The following is a 15,541-nucleotide window of genomic DNA, read 5'->3' as shown; positions in this document are numbered from 1 at the left end:
CCAACTGCTCCCCGGCCTAAAGCAAAAAGCACCACCATTCTGAGTCATATGACCTGATTTTAAAATATTTTATTACATAATCTTTTCATGGCACCATCAGGAGTAACAGAAAACGTTATTCCCAGTTCCTAACCACATCCTGAAAAATATACATTTGTATTTATATATTTATATCAATACTCCACCCCTATTCCCTAACTCCACCACCTAGTGTAGGTCTTTTGCTTAAAGCAAGAAACTATTCTCTCAGGTAAGAAAATATATATGGAAGCTAAATGAAGTAATGGTTAGAATGGGGACGGGTTGGTCGTGGGGGCGGGGAGGAAGGGGTAAAGTCCAGGCTAGGCAGGATGCATCACTGGAGTCCAGCAGAGGTGGAGGACAGTGTATAAAAAGGCAGCGTCAGGCAGGTGGGTTCTGGTATCCTTGGTCCATTAGGAGATGGCCTTTGCCTCAGGAAGGAAGGCTTCCCAGTACTTTGCCAGCTGCAAAGAAGTGGGGACAGTAAGCAAGTGCCCCACCGAGTGGCAGAGCCTGAGCCTAGGAGGGGAGCAAGCACTGTGCCTTAGCACAGTCCCCCAGACGCCTTAGTCACCTAAAGGGAGGCTGGAGCTGAGGCCAAGCTGAGGAAATGGCTAGGCTGAGTAGACCTTGGGACAGATTGGCCAGCAAGCCACCCTGCCCTTACCGGTCTCTAGACTGAGAGGAAGCATCAAGTGCAAGGGAAATTGCTAAAGACAGTCCTGCTTCTGCCCTGGAGGAAGTACCCCTGTGGGGGCCACAGCTTTGCCCAGCTCAGTTAGCTCCTCATAGTGGGGCCCCACTGTTCACCACACTGACTGGGGCCTCAGCCTTAAGAGGGTTAGGTGGTACCACGGGGTTGTAGGGAGATTTGGGGTTTGTCCTTAAAAACTAACTTCTTGTAGGATTTGGGCAATCCTGCTTAGCCAAAGACCCTATTAGATGCTCCATGTTAGAGCAACAGGGCCAGCCCATCCCATCCTGTTACCAAAGCCCAAAGTAGGCAGCTGGCCTCTGGAGCGGGCACAGAGGAGGATGAATAACTTACATACCTGCTGCTGTGAATATAGGAGTGTCTCAAGGTACTTGATCACATGGTTTTTGAAGTCCTTGGATTTCTCTTTCTATAGGAGACAGGATTCTAGAGTGATCATCCAGACAGTTGCTCCTATCCCTCTTGATGGGGTGGTGTTTATTACTGATCAAGGCCAAACACAACCCCAGAAACTATAGCCAGCAGCTGGAATAGCTAAAATTTCCAGTCAAACAGCTTCTGCCAAGGCCTTGCAAAGCCTTCTTCATGGTGGGCAGGGGTTGGGGGATGAAGGAAGAGAGGAGAAAGGAAAGGGGACCAGAGGACATAGGACAGCCGCAAACCTTGTTTTGTGTCTAACTGCCTGGTCCAGCAACATAGGACACCTGCTTTGCCTCAGAACACAAATGTGAACACACACACACACACACACACACACAGGCCACGCCTGTTCACAACTACCACCAAGTCACCAGCACTTCCATCTGTCTCCCGACTCAACAGACATGAACAAAACCAACACTACCACTAAACCAGGCACTGTACACTTGTGAGGAGTAGGATGTTCTATCTCACCTCAAACCGTATCACTTCTTTTCGGACCACAGTTGAAATCCTTTCAAAGTCCCTTTCATACTGGGTCACCCGAGACTCCCACTGGGAAGAAAGGGGAAAGAAAGGATGACTTAATATCATGACACCATTACAGAGTCTTTACCTCTGAACAGCACTTCTATATATGAGACCTGAATTGGTCATTATGTCTGTCTCTCTGGGTAAGACTAGAAACCATATGGGATTGAGTGTGTAAGACCATCTGGCTGGAAATGAGGTACTGTGTACCCCAGGCCAGGCCTGATCTCTAAGAAAGTTCTGGCACTCCATAGCCTCTGGTTTAGGCACCCACCAGCAGAGCTGGGCGTTCCACAGAACTGAATTTAGTTCTCACCAGAGGGGCATATCTGAATCACCTTGGAGTTTTTTGAAGACCCACCCAGGACTCTTCCTGCAGAGATTCTGATTTGACAAGTCTGGAGGGAATGGGAAAAGAGCAAGCCTGGGGGCGCCTGGGTGGCTCAGTTGGTTAAGCGACTGCCTTCAGCTCAGGTCATGATCCTGGAGTCCCTGGATCGAGTCCCGCATCGGGCTCCCTGCTCGGCAGGGGGTCTGCTTCTCCCTCTGACCCTCCCCCCTCTCATGTGCTCTCTCTCTCTCATTCTCTCTGTCTCAGATAAATAAATAAAAAATCTTTAAAAAAAGAGCAAGCCTGGACTCCTCAGAGGCTTCCCCAGCAGCCAGCGTCCTTTAGACTCAAAATAGCTCTCTTGCCTGCTATGGGGTTTCAAGCATCTGGGGGGGGGGGGATGGGACCTGGGCTCATTCAGGAGCCAGCCGAATACCTCCACTGGTCTGCCATGGGAGGCCTTACCTCTAAGATCTCATCCTTGGCCTGCTGCAGTTTGTCAGGCTTGTTGGCCCAAAGCAGCCGAGCCTCAGCCTCCCGCTTCTTCTGCAGCGTAGCTTGAGCATCCTGCCAGCGCTGCCAGGTCTTCATGCGCTGGTCGAAGGCAGCCTGTGGGGGGTGGGGGGTTGGGGAAGAGCACAACCAGCCCTTCAGGAGCTCCACTGGCTCTGCCGGGGGCAGGGTGGGGGGAGGGGGACTCTCTCCCAGCAGCTGTGCTAGAGAAGGGCAGATTCTGCAGCCACATGTTAGTGCCCAGCTGGAAGCTTAACATCAAAATGCACAAGCTCGGGTAAGACTCCTCTCCAAGCCTCCCGGAGGCCAGTGCCATGCTGCTTCATGCTATTCCCAAGGCTGAGTGGCTGGGAGCATGGTAGGTGGCCTGATGCCAATGCCCAGGACTATGGCTTCCAAACTGCCTCCCTCAGGTTAGTCCATGGGTCTCCACACTTTTCCTGAGCTCCTGCCATGTGCCAGGAACTAAGAAGACAGTGGGGAATGAAACATGTGGTTCTGCTTTTACTGGAGCTTATAATCTAATAGAAAAGGCTGACATTATAATAAAAATTACCAATAAATAATTATAGGTATGCAGAGTACAGAGAAAACAAACAGGGGACCTATAACAAAATAACAGAACTGGAGACCTAGCTTAGCCTGGAAGATTATACCAGGGCAGGCCAATCTAAAGAAGCAACCTTTAAATTAACATCAAATAGTATACAGGGTTAGCTTAACAGATCTCTAAATAAATACTTGAAGCTACCATGGGACACACGGCTTCCATCTCATCTATACATTCAACTGTGGAAGGCTAGCAAGGCTCACAAGAAGCTCCCCAAGGGGGCGCCTGGGTGGCTCAGTCGTTAAGCATCTGCCTTCAGCTCGGGTCATGATCCCAGGGTCCTGGGATCGAGCCCCGCGTCGGGCTCCCTGCTCGGTGGGCGGGAAGCCTGCTTCTCCCTCTCTCACTCCCCCTGCTTGTGTTCCCTCTCTCACTGTGTCTCTCTCTGTCATATAAATAAATAAAATCTTAAAAAAAAAAAAAAAAAAAAAAAGAAGCTCCCCAAGGTCCACTTGCTGGTTTGCCCTAATTCTAGTCCCTTAATCACATTTCCAGAGGAGAGTTGTTGGCCTAGCCACACCATCCACCACCCCCACTGGCTCAGTAGCCTTCAAGAGGTGGCCTGGATGAGAGATCCGTACCTGGGGCCAGCCTCCCAGCCCTGTTCCATTTGCTCTCCTTTGCTGCAGAAGTTCCCTGGATGTTTTCTAGGTCTCCTTAGTGCAGGCCTTTGCTAAAGTTTAAACCTTAGGGATTGAAATGCCACCACATTCACCTTTCCCAGCACTGACTGTCACTTGTACTCACTTGCAATTTCCAAGCAGCTCAATGTCAAAGGACAGGTAAAGGGTAACTTCGTATCCACGTAAGACTCAAGCCTAACCCTCTGGGTTAAGAGCGGTGCAGCTCCAGATTCAGGGAATAGCAGAAAAGAAGTATTTGCTCATCTCCTCAAATCCTTCCGCCAGCTCATGATTATGAGGGCAGGTGAAGGGTCTCTGAGAGAAGCCCAGCTCGTAGTTCTGCGCACAGGCATGCTGCCCCAGCCCTTGCACGGAGCTCTAGGCTGGACCACTCTCACCGCTGTCCACAGGGGCTCACCCAGCCTGGGAGGGGGGTCACATCCAAGAGTTGCGCTCTCCTGAGACTCCAAACAATGCCCCCCTCTGAAAACTTCCCCAGAGAGGGCCCTTCCCTGATGTGGCGCTCCAGTCTTTGTAGTCTGACCAGTTCTACGAATTCCAAAGCAGGTTATTTTTCCAGCTCTTATCTATCTGTAGTTAGCAGCAAACCAAACAGCTGAGGGAGAGGACAATGAGCAACCTCACAGGCTATACTGAGCAACTCTACCATAGAGGAAATGAGAGCCCTGGGAGCAGCTCAGGTCTCGACAACACAGGAGCTCCCTGGTGGGGGAGATGCTGGAGATGGGGAGTGAGGTTGGCTCTGCTCCAACTCAGGAGGCTCATCCTGGTCCCAAGCTGGTTCAGTGGCAGACTGAGGCCTTATAAGGCAGGTGCCAGGATCCCTCTTGGCTCTTTCCTCTATCACGGGGAGGCCGTTCAAGAGCTAATACCACTGTCCAGTGAAGCCTCCTTGGCCGCTCTAAAAGGTCACAGGAAACCAGACTGCCCTGGTTACCAGGAGAACAGGTGAGGTGCCTGACCTGAGAGGCAGGCCGCAGTGTTACCAGTGTGGTCAGCACAGCAAAGGACTCTGGTGACAAGCTCTCTCAGCCCCCTGGCCACACTCCTCCATGCAACGCCAAGCCGGTTCCATGTAGTTACCTGACTGCCCACATTAGAGGGACAAGTGGAAGCCAGCAAGATCTCTTACCAGGGCACAGCCGCCGCTTACTGTTAAGGAGGCAAAGACCAAAGGACTGAGGAAGTCACTGCTCCAGGGGGCCAAGACAGCAGGTCTGTAATTCGCCTCGTTTGAAGAAAGGAGCACTGTCCAGCTTCAACAATAAGGAGGGGCCTACTTGGAAATTCAAGAATAGTCTTTTCTCTAAATGCATTTTAAAAACTGGCTGTAGGCCTCAAAATGACTCCGTGATAACTAGCTAACAGTTAAATGGATTTTTTGGTTCACAAGATACCTTCTCTCTAGTAGAAAAAAGCTACACCTATTTTCAGCTATAATGGATGGAAGTTTCTTGGGAAGGGGAAAAGCAAAAGAAAGACAAATTAAATCAAGGGGAAGGGGGAGAATGAGGAAAGGAAACAGAAGCTTACTCGGACTATGGCCAGGAGACGAATGTAGTCACTCAGGAGCTCAGCAAGGAGGAAGAAGTCATTGTTGGCCTGTTCCTGGTGGAGTTGCTCAATTTTTTCTTCCACCTCAGCCAGCTGGGAGAGTGCCCGTGACAATGCTGTGTTGTCCTCAGAGCTCCCAAGCATGGCTAGACTCTTTGCAAACTGGGCTGTGTTCAGCGCTAGCTCTGGAAGAAGACAGCAGAGGCCTCTGATCTCACAAGGAAAAGGGACAAGTCAGCTGGTACTGCATGGCATGCCTTAGCAAAGCTGCCCTCTGCATATCTAACGACGGGGGGCTCTGCAACCCAGCCCCTTACACCACGGCCGTCTGTACTTAAGAGAGTGAGGGAAGTGCAGTGCGGTCACATGAGCAGGAAGAGGTACCTGCTGGCCTAAGTTTCACTAGGTTGAGGCCTACCTGGAAGAAGCAGCTCCAATATTCCTGGAGAACTATGGGCCAGTTAATACAAATAGGCCAAAGGAATGATTCTAATTTTTATGTTAAAGCTCACTGTTAGTAGTCTGTTCACATGAGAGACAGTGAATGTATGTGCACAATGCATAGTCTTATATGTTCTAGAGCAGGACAAACGTTTTCTGTGAAGGGCCAGATGACTGAACCTTTATGGACCACATATGGTCTCACTTTATCTCTTTTTTCACTCTTCACTTTAAAAATGTAAAAACCATTCCTAGCTCGTAGCAATAGACTGAGGGCCAGATGAGGCCCACGGGCTAGACCCTATTTTGCCAACCCTTACACTGCCTTCAATTCTAACGGTTTTCTGCCTGTTTCGATTTCTGATTATACCATGTTTAAGGCAGAGAAGGAAAGCATTCAAACTTGGCAAATTTCAGTAGCGCTTAGGCAAAGGTTAGGAGACACACATGGTTTCCATGAATTTACATATTGCCCATTTGATCATGTAGCTGAAGTATGTGACATCACTTTGGATATAAGCCACCAATTCAAATTATACCAACTTAAGTCCAAGTTCTAGGTGAGGCTGTACGTGGTATGGTTTCCCTGCACCCTTCCCAGGTAGAGTACAATGTTCACAGTGGCTGAGGCAGGAGGTGCAGGGCATGCCTTTTTGATGAGAACATCAAGGACGAGGTGGGCTGAGAATTTCAATTTGAATGGCTGATAGGCTTGGGAACAGGATGCCCTCCCATCTCCAGCTCACTGGAGACATCGATTTCCCCCAGCTCCAAGTGCATTTCCGAGGTTGTTACCTTTCCTATGGTTGACTAGAGTTTCTACAACAGCATGCAGTTTCCGTAAGCGCTGCTCTTCACACTCTACCTCCTGGAGCTTCTCCTCAAACCACTGAAACACACAAGCCCAGATCTTTAATGGAGGGGACTCATATAGGTGTCCAGCACAGCATTTCCTTAGCAGTTTTTTAACAAAGGGACTGAGTTATCTTAAAAGGAAAGTCTCTGAGAAATTCAGGACTCCTCAGGGCTTCTGACCCATAAGACTGAGGGAGCAGGGGAAGCTGAGAGGCACAGGGCTACTCACAATGTCTGATTCATTCATCTTGATGGTCATTTTACTGACGGCATCTGTGGCTTTGTTGAACATCTTGAGGAGACCAGCGCCACTCAAAGTCTGGGTACCCACGGCGCGCGGCAGCTACAAGACCAAGAAGGCGGGATGGCATGTTATCTGCTGCCCCTATTTTAGGTTCAGAAGAATTAGTATCCATCAGATAGTATGCCCAAAACTTGCCAAAAAAATCATTTGAACTGTAGACTGTTGTTTTCAAAGGCAGTTAGACACATCTGTAACTAGCACGTAGAGAAAGGAAAAAAAATCAAAGTACTATGTTAAACAGAATTAACAAAATTTTCAGCTTTTGATATAGTGTGCAGAAAGAAATGAGAATAGGATTGTTATGTGGCCAGGTGACCTCGTGTTGAGACTGTCTGCCATCCCAGCATGAACTCCTAAATATCAAACATGCTTTTGTTAAAAGACCCTTTGGATTAGCATACTCTGCACACAGCTGGATGTAAGGTCTTGAGAAGCTTTGAAGCTGTGCTGTGATTCCATTTGGATTTTCCTCAGTGAACAAAGGTCTAAGGACAGGAGCATTATTTGTTCAGATTGAGGTTACTTTTGGTTGGTTCAGTCTTTTTTTTTTTTTAAAGATTTTATTTATTTATATATGACAGAGAGACACAGCGAGAGAGGGAACACAAGCAGGGGGAGCGGGAGAGGGAGAAGCAGGCTTCCCGCCAAGGAGGGCGCCCGATGCGGGGCTCGATCCCAGGACCCTGGGACCATGACCTGAGCCGAAGGCAGACGCGTAACGACTGAGCCACCCAGGCGCCCCTTGGTTGGTTCAGTCTTACCACTACTTTCCTAAGGTATGGAAGGGATGGTAAAGAATCTACAGTAATTATAGTATACCATGCTGAAAAATTAGATTTTGGTGCTCAGGACTGTTAGGGCAGTAGTTTTCAACTTGGGGCCATTTTGCCCCCTAGGGGACATCTGGCCATGGCTGGAGAGAATTTTGGTTGTTCAAACTGGGGAGGGGTGCTACTGGCATCTAGTGGATAGAAGCCAGGGATGCTGCTAAACCTACAATGCACAGGGCAGCTCTCTAGAACAAAGAATGATCCAGCCCAAATTGTCAAAAGTGCTGTTGTAGACAAACCCTGTTTTAGGGGTATGAAGTGGGGATGAGGGACTAAAAAAGAAAAATGGATATAGGATTCCCAGAGGAATGAAAAGATTTCTGCATAAGGTAAAGAAACTGTAATTAAAAAATTTCATTTTGGGGGGAAAAAACCCCATATATACTTAGTACCATTTTCTTCATGAGAGTAATGCATACTATATGTAAATAAAAATTCTAAAGTAAAAACAAAATGAAAAACCAAATACAAAATGATAGTCCTACCCTGTCACTTACTTCCTTCTAGTTTTTTTGGTATGAGATACAACATTCTTTTATTCCAGTGTTTCTTTTGATTCTTAATGACTAACATGTTCCCATAGCTCTATATACATGCAGTTTCAAGTTTCACTTTTTATAAATTTTCTTTTTTTTTAAAGTAAGCTCTACACCCAACGTGGGGCTCAAATTCATGATCCTGAGATCAAGAGTCACATGCTCTACCAACTAAGCCAGCCAGGCACCCCATGTAATTCTTTTAATGTATATTTCCAATGAATATATATAAATACTTCTGTATACTTTCTGTTCATGATAAGAATAAAGTACTTGTCGTATTGGTATATTTCACTTACTTCTTCAATTGTTAGTAATTGGGCCATCTCCAATTTTTCACAATCATGAATAGCCTATGCATAGCCTGTAAAAAAAGACTGTCTACTTGAATCAACACTTTTGCTCGTGGCAGTTCAGTGGTCTGTGGTAACTGATTTTGAACCAACGCCCCTCAGCTCCTGGCATAAAATAAGCATTCAATTTGAGCCAAGTAGTAACTTATGAAAGACATGAAAAGGACTTGCCAAACAGATCGTTGTGTTGTTCCAGTAAGACAAAACTAGGCTGCAGTTTGACCTCTAAAACCAGTTGCTTTCGACTACAGGCAGAAATTCTTTTATTTCAAAGGCTGAAAAATACCTGTCATTCTTGAGGGCTTACAAATTAGGATACAGTCTCGTACTAAGCTAAATGCATGTAAAGCGCTCAAATGTTTGTTGAATGAACTAGTTTCATTTCACTAGAGGCAGAGAGAAATTATGAAATTCAGTTTGTATAATACTAACCTCTTCTTTTTCCAAGAACTCCCTGACATCAGGGTCCTGTAACATGGTAGGATGATTCACAATCCTCTGAAGGTACCTACAAGGTATAAGCAGTTATCTGGCTAGTCAACCTGGCCTCACAAGGTTTTGGCTGTCATACAGTGTAGGCAAGGGTACAATGTCTTCCATTACTTTTAAGATGTCCTCAGATAAGGCACTTAAGTGTGACTCTGCTTAAAAGCACATTCAAATTCATGTTCTTCACTTTTCTAAAAAGGGAAGAAAAATAACTGCTCTGAAAGAGACCTCGGAGCCATTCATATTTGACTGTCCAAGGGAATATCCTTGTCTGCTCACTCAGGATGAGGAAAGAAAAGATGGTCTGTTCCTAAGGTGGGAAGGTCAGAGACTTAGGAAAGGTTAAAGAGCTTATAGAGGTGTGAATCTTTAATTCAGTCAAGTCTCATCTCTACTAAGTTCAGTGAATGTTTCATGATTATGTCTCAGTTTCAGCTTCTCACCTGTTTTTATGTCATTCAATGGCCCTTACCTTTCTAGAGCGGCCCTCCGTTTTTCAAGAAATTCTGCAGAAGAAGAATCTTCCTTCCCAACTTTTACTTTTGTCATTCCTGGAATGGAGTTTGAATAGTAAAACTAACTAACTAAATCATCATGAATTAAAAAAACAAAAACAATAAAAAACTAACTAAATCATCATGAATTAAAAAAACAAAAACAAAAAAACCACAAGAAGAAAGGCAAGGAGAACAGCATTACAAAAAACAACCAAAGGCCACTTCTACACTTCTATGTCATGAGGAGGCATGAACAAAAGGTTCTTTACATGACAGTCATATTTTGAACTAGTCTCAAAGTGCTGAAGGTTCTAAACTCTGGGAGTTGCAGAACATTATACGTTTTCTAAAAGGGGGCCATAGGACTCTGAGTATTGATTAATAAACATCAACTAATTAGGCAATGAGAAGGTTCCTCAGCCCCCCACCCCAATCCCCCACCAACTTACTACATTTCAGCCTGGAGGAAATAGGAATCATTTAAGACTCCTGATACCAATACAAACATGAACACAACACACACACACACACACACACACAGAGCTGTGAAAGCTCAAAGCAGAGCTTCCTACTGCACCTGAGGAAAGAGTACATGTCAAAACATGCTATTTCTCTCTAATTTACAGGAAAACGTTGGAAATATCTCTTCCCTAACCATAAGATTCCACACTGTTAACAATAGTCTCATATACTAATTAGAAAGTATATTGCAGAAAGAATGCAAAGGAAAAAAATCCAAGTAGAATAGAGACCACACAACTTACCTATTAGGCTTTTCTCAGGTGGAGGAGGGACAATAAAGCCATTCTGAGAATGTTTCTCTGAAAGCTTCTCATAAAGACCCAGAAAATCACTAAATCTTCTTTTCACTGCAAACTGTTTACTCCTGAACATTGGTAAGCTCGTCTTGGGGACAGAAAAAACACAAGGCAATTTCATTTCAAATAGAAGATGAGTATCTTTAAAGTCATCTGGCTGATGTGAACGGAATCTACTTCCCAGATCCCTGTCCTTCAGCCACCTGGCAAATAAGTTTCTCCAAGGCTGAGATTCTTAAACTTTTTGAACTTCAGTCCCCTCTGGCTGTCTGGGAGTCTACAGAGCCCTTCTCAGAATAATGATTTTAAATGCATAACATAAAATGTACAGGACTATAAAGGCAACTAATTAAATTCAAATCCAGTTCCACTTCCAGGTTAAGAACGCTTTCTCTAAAAGGAAACAGATGTTGAAGTCTAAAGTGGAAATCTGTGGTCACCTATAACCCATTCATCTTGCACTGCTTTATTAAGGGTATTTGCTGCTGGAATTAAAGCAGCAAAACTAAAGACAGACTAAAGGGAGAGGATCAGGTGAAATGTCCACACTGTAGACATTTTAACCTCTTAAGTGTCACTGAATCTAGATCTCACAGGTGGCAGGCCACCTAGTAGTAGTGAGACAATATAAAGGAGACTTCTAGTAAAAAAGACTAGGCCTACATCATAATGACAGATCATTTAATACTCACCAGGTAGGCAAAATTTAAGGAGGCTGTCCTTGCCAATTGTTGGCGAAGAAGTATATCAAGGAAAACTTTTACACTTGCCAATGGGAGTATAAACTGTCACAAAGACTTTTAAAAAAGTTTGTATTCCAAAAACAAAAATGGAAGTTTGTATTCCCTTTCCTCAACATTCGCTCTATCTATAACCCAGGGGAACTACTGGTTATACACCCTAGAGAAACTCTTCTATGTGTTTACTAGGAGACATGTGCAAGAAAGGTCATGGTTTATAATTACAAAAACTGGAAACATGCCGAATATTCACAATAGGAAAATGGATAAATATATTATGCTATAATCACACAACGGACTAACTACAGCTACACACAACATGGATGGGTCTGAGAAACAATGCTAGTAAAGAAAGCACTATTTTCAGCATGATGCTGTTTTTATGAAACTTAAGAACAAAGCAAAACAGTATATTGTTTAGAGATACATATGTGAAGACTCTGTATAAAGGAAATGAGAGACTCAGGAGAGTGGTTGCCCTGAAGGTGTGAGGCAGGGGATATGACAGGGAGAAACACGCAGGTGGATTCAATGGTACTCATCTTAAGACTGGTGGCAGGTTCGGGCCTTCATTTTTTATGCTTCATAACCTGCATACAACATTGTGTAAGTTTTGTATGCATTAATGTTATATAAAAAAGGAAGACCAGACCTGAGGGGTAAAAGGGTAGGGAAAGTATTAAAAGAAGCTCCACACAGGAAACCTCGTAAGAACTGAGGATTTTTAAACAGGTGATATAGTTTGGGACAATCCACCAAACTAGTTCTAAGCCACAAAGGTCCTAAGAGGGATGGGAATACAGCAGATATACCACATGTCTTAATAAAACTTACAAAGTTTCACACTGAAGTGTTAGCTCTCTGGAAGAAAAGTGGAAAGGCTCAGATGAGATTACCAAAGGAATGCAGGCTTGCTCCATCTTGAGTAAACTTGAAGGAGGATGTTGGCAAAGAAACTAAAGAAATACCCAGAAATAATCTGAATGATGACCTTCTTGGTATAAACACCCAAGTCTATTAAGCTGGTCACCAGTAGGTCACTTGGACTCACCTGTGTTGTAACTTTGTAGGCTACGTAGGCATTCATACCATCCCCTGTGGGAGAACAAGAAAGCACAAGAGGATTATTTTGCAAACCAAAGCAATGCTGATCTTGCTCACATTTAACCAGGAATCGTAAGCCACAGGAGCCCTGGATAAGAAGGGATACTTGTTTCATCTCCAAGCTTTATATACTATCCTACAATCTCCTACTTTGCCTTAGGGTCTCTGTGTCACATATCATGTCCCCACAGATGCTGGCAGGGCCCCAGGTTGAGACAGACAAGAGAGTCAGCCCCCTGTTCCAAGGCCAGGCTCCATTTATACCCTCCACAAAGCAGCACTGGATACTGACAATCCATCGGTTGTTACCATGCCAATATTTGGGCTGGTTATACACATCTGTCTAAAACCAAACAATTCTCTTGCTGTATAAAGCAGGAGGAGGAGAAGGAAGCAACTGATGTAAAAGGAAACAAGCAGTTCTACCCTAAGCTAGCTCTGGGCTCGGTTTGCTCTTTCAGAAATACTGTCACGGACCCCTCCACTGGTGCTGGGGGACACTGACCTCTCTCATCTAGCATGTTCACCCAGAGCAAAGGGCCTGGCAGGAAGACGCTCTGGCTGCCTGATGTCACACAAATCTCTTTCCTGGAGAAATTATTTTTCTGAAAAAGCCTTTGACTGTTAAATAATTTGGGATTCAAGCAATTGTTTTTCTCTGCGGTAGTGTCCTGACCTAGACCACTTAGGGACATAAAGGCACCATTGACTCCCTGAGCAGGGAAAAGACATACAATGGCCTCAGACAAAGCTCCAGTGCTAGAATCTGGTGTTTTGAGTTGGTTTTGTCCCCTTCTTCCCAACCCCTCGATTCCTTCCGGAACCACACCAAACAGGAAAACCTAGGTCAATAATTACTAGCTGCTTAAGTTTCTGAACTGGTCCTGGGAGAGGGCCCAGGGGAAGAAGGTAGGGTACAAGATCAGCAGGGTCCCATACTGCAACTTGGTTTCAATGACATGGCTAGGAATGCCTGCTTTTATAAAGTACACAGACAAGTTGGAGATTATAATAAAGGGCTTGTCTTCTCTACCTCTCTAATCCTACCAAAAGGGTGTATATGAAACAGAAATCATAAGCTAAACTTAGAAATTACTGTATATCAATTACCACTGTTAGTTCTCTTCTAAACCACTTATGCTACATTGCCTAACACTACTAAGAATGTTTACCACTGTAAAAGGAAAAAAAAAAATCTAAATTTACTTTATAGAAGAAGTATTCAAAATTTCATTCACAGGTCATAGTCAAATTTCCAAAAGGTCAATCCCATAATTTAGTGCCTACAATTAAGGAAAGCCTAAGTGCAAACATACATAAAACGTAAGAGCATAGCACGATCTTCAGACAGTTTGCCAGCGTATCAGCTGCTTTTACTGAGGCAATGAGAAAAAACATACCTGCATGTACATACAGAGTTCATAAAATATGGAAATGGGCTAGTAATACAGCAGCATTAAATCTATGTTAATTTCCTAAATAATTTCAGAAAGTTGAAGATGGCATATACACATTACCAAAGCTCTAAAAAGCACATCCTGGTAGAAGTGGGATTCTAATTAATTAATTAGATTCTAATTAATTTTTAAAAAAGATTTCTTTACTTATTTTAGAGAGAGAGAGAACACGTGCGCCTGAGTGGGAGGGGCAGAGGGAGAGAGAATGAAGCAGACTCCGTGCCGATGGAAGCCGGGCTCGATCGCACAACCCTGAGATCACCACCTGAGCTGAAACCAGGAGTTGGCCACTTAACCAACTGTACCACCCAGGCACCCCAATTAATTAATTAATGTTTTTAAGGTTTTATTTTTAAGTAATCTCTATACCCAATGTGGGGTTCTAACTCATGACCCCAAGATCAAGAGTTGTATGCTCTACCAACTGAGTCAGCCAGGTGCCCTGGATTCTTATTTAGATTGTGTGTAGGAATGAGAAGCACATGATGAATAAACAGCCCACACAAACAGAAGGTGTTGTTACAAAGATCAGGGTTTTTTTTTTTGTTTTTTTGTTTTTTTTTTAAGTAATCTCCATACCCAACGTGGGGCTCAAACTCACGACCCTGAGATTAAGAGTTGCAGGCACCACCAACTAAACCAGCCAGGTGCCCCAAGATCAGGTCTTGAATATGAATATGCTTTAAGGAGCTGGTTTCCTGGCATCAACATGACTAAGAATCTAGACTATGGTGCCAGGGAATGAAAGCTAATCACCTAAGTGATTTGTAGTTAAATAAATCTGATCCATGGGATATTTAAATTACTGTTATGGGTTGAATTCTGTCCCCCTAAAAAGATATGTTGAAAGTCCTAACGTCCCAGTATCTGAGAATGTGGCCTTACTTGGAAACAGGGTCTTTATAGAAGTAAAGTGAAAATGAGGTTGGAGGGAGTGGCCCCTAATTCAATGTGACTGGTATCCCTATAAAGAGAAATGTGGACAGAGACAGACACATATAGAGGGAAGACAATGTGAAGACACCCAGAGAGAATGCCATGTGACAATGAAGGCACAGATTGAAATGATACATCTATAGGCCAAGGAATGCCTGAGGCTCCCAGAAGCTAGGGGAGAGGCAAAGAACAATCTTCCCTAGTGCCTTCAGAGGGAGAACGGCCTTGCTGACACCATGATTTCAGACTTCTGGCCTTCAGAATTCTGAGCAAATATATTCCTGTTGTTTTAACCCATCCTGTTTGTAGTATTTTACTACAGAAGCCCTAGGACACTAATATATTCCCTCCCTCCCCTGGTTTATTAAGCATTATGACTTTAATTTTTTTTTAAACATCATGATTTTTAAATACTAAAACAATTACTATTATTTAGTTATAATTTTTCTTATTCTACCAAGGATTTAAAGTAGGTAATAACTAGCTTAAAAATCAATGTGCTTATAGAATATTTAAAATATTAGAGAGGCAAAAAATAATTCCGCACATGTAATCCAAAGTACTGGTCCAGGCTCTACCATGGGCCATACTGTGACCCGACAGGAAAGCTGCATTTTACCTATTGGTCCTCTGTTTCCTCTACTATTGGATCAAGACACTGTGTAAGATGCTCATAAACAGGGCACCTGGGTGGCTCAGTGTGTTAAGTGTCTGCCTTCAGCTCGGGTCATGGTCCCAGGGCTCCTGGGATCGAGTCCCGCGTCGGCTCCCTGCTCAGCGAGGAGTCTGCTTCTTCCTCTCCCTTTGCCTCTCCCCCCCTTCTTGTGCTCTCTCTCATGCTG

The 15,541-nt window shown here is 44.4% G+C and overlaps 1 protein-coding gene across 2 annotated transcripts in view; it reads right to left on the bottom strand.

The window, feature by feature from the left end:
* Positions 1 to 54: 54 nt before the first annotated feature.
* The window catches only part of SNX1 (sorting nexin 1), a 34,468-nt gene continuing 18,981 nt past the window's right edge, over positions 55 to 15,541 (bottom strand). Inside the window, exons 5-15 of one of the 2 annotated variants that reach the window (XM_081829559.1) lie at positions 12,254 to 12,297; positions 10,409 to 10,550; positions 9,620 to 9,698; positions 9,091 to 9,166; positions 6,865 to 6,978; positions 6,576 to 6,669; positions 5,319 to 5,524; positions 2,484 to 2,627; positions 1,631 to 1,711; positions 1,074 to 1,145; positions 55 to 485 (exon numbers count right to left, since the gene is read on the bottom strand). In XM_081829559.1, the coding sequence (XP_081685685.1) occupies positions 435 to 485; positions 1,074 to 1,145; positions 1,631 to 1,711; positions 2,484 to 2,627; positions 5,319 to 5,524; positions 6,576 to 6,669; positions 6,865 to 6,978; positions 9,091 to 9,166; positions 9,620 to 9,698; positions 10,409 to 10,550; positions 12,254 to 12,297 (1,103 nt within the window). In that variant the 3' untranslated portion in view covers positions 55 to 434. The remainder of the gene's footprint in view (positions 486 to 1,073; positions 1,146 to 1,630; positions 1,712 to 2,483; positions 2,628 to 5,318; positions 5,525 to 6,575; positions 6,670 to 6,864; positions 6,979 to 9,090; positions 9,167 to 9,619; positions 9,699 to 10,408; positions 10,551 to 12,253; positions 12,298 to 15,541) is intronic. The other variant, XM_081829560.1, reaches the window with a different exon arrangement.

This window comes from Leptonychotes weddellii, chromosome 9 (assembly GCF_054177405.1).
Source record: "Leptonychotes weddellii isolate Sample4059 chromosome 9, ASM5417740v2, whole genome shotgun sequence".
Taxonomy (NCBI): domain Eukaryota; kingdom Metazoa; phylum Chordata; class Mammalia; order Carnivora; family Phocidae; genus Leptonychotes; species Leptonychotes weddellii.
Note: the sequence above shows the minus strand (reverse complement) of the source record. Positions and strands in the feature narration are given on the sequence as shown.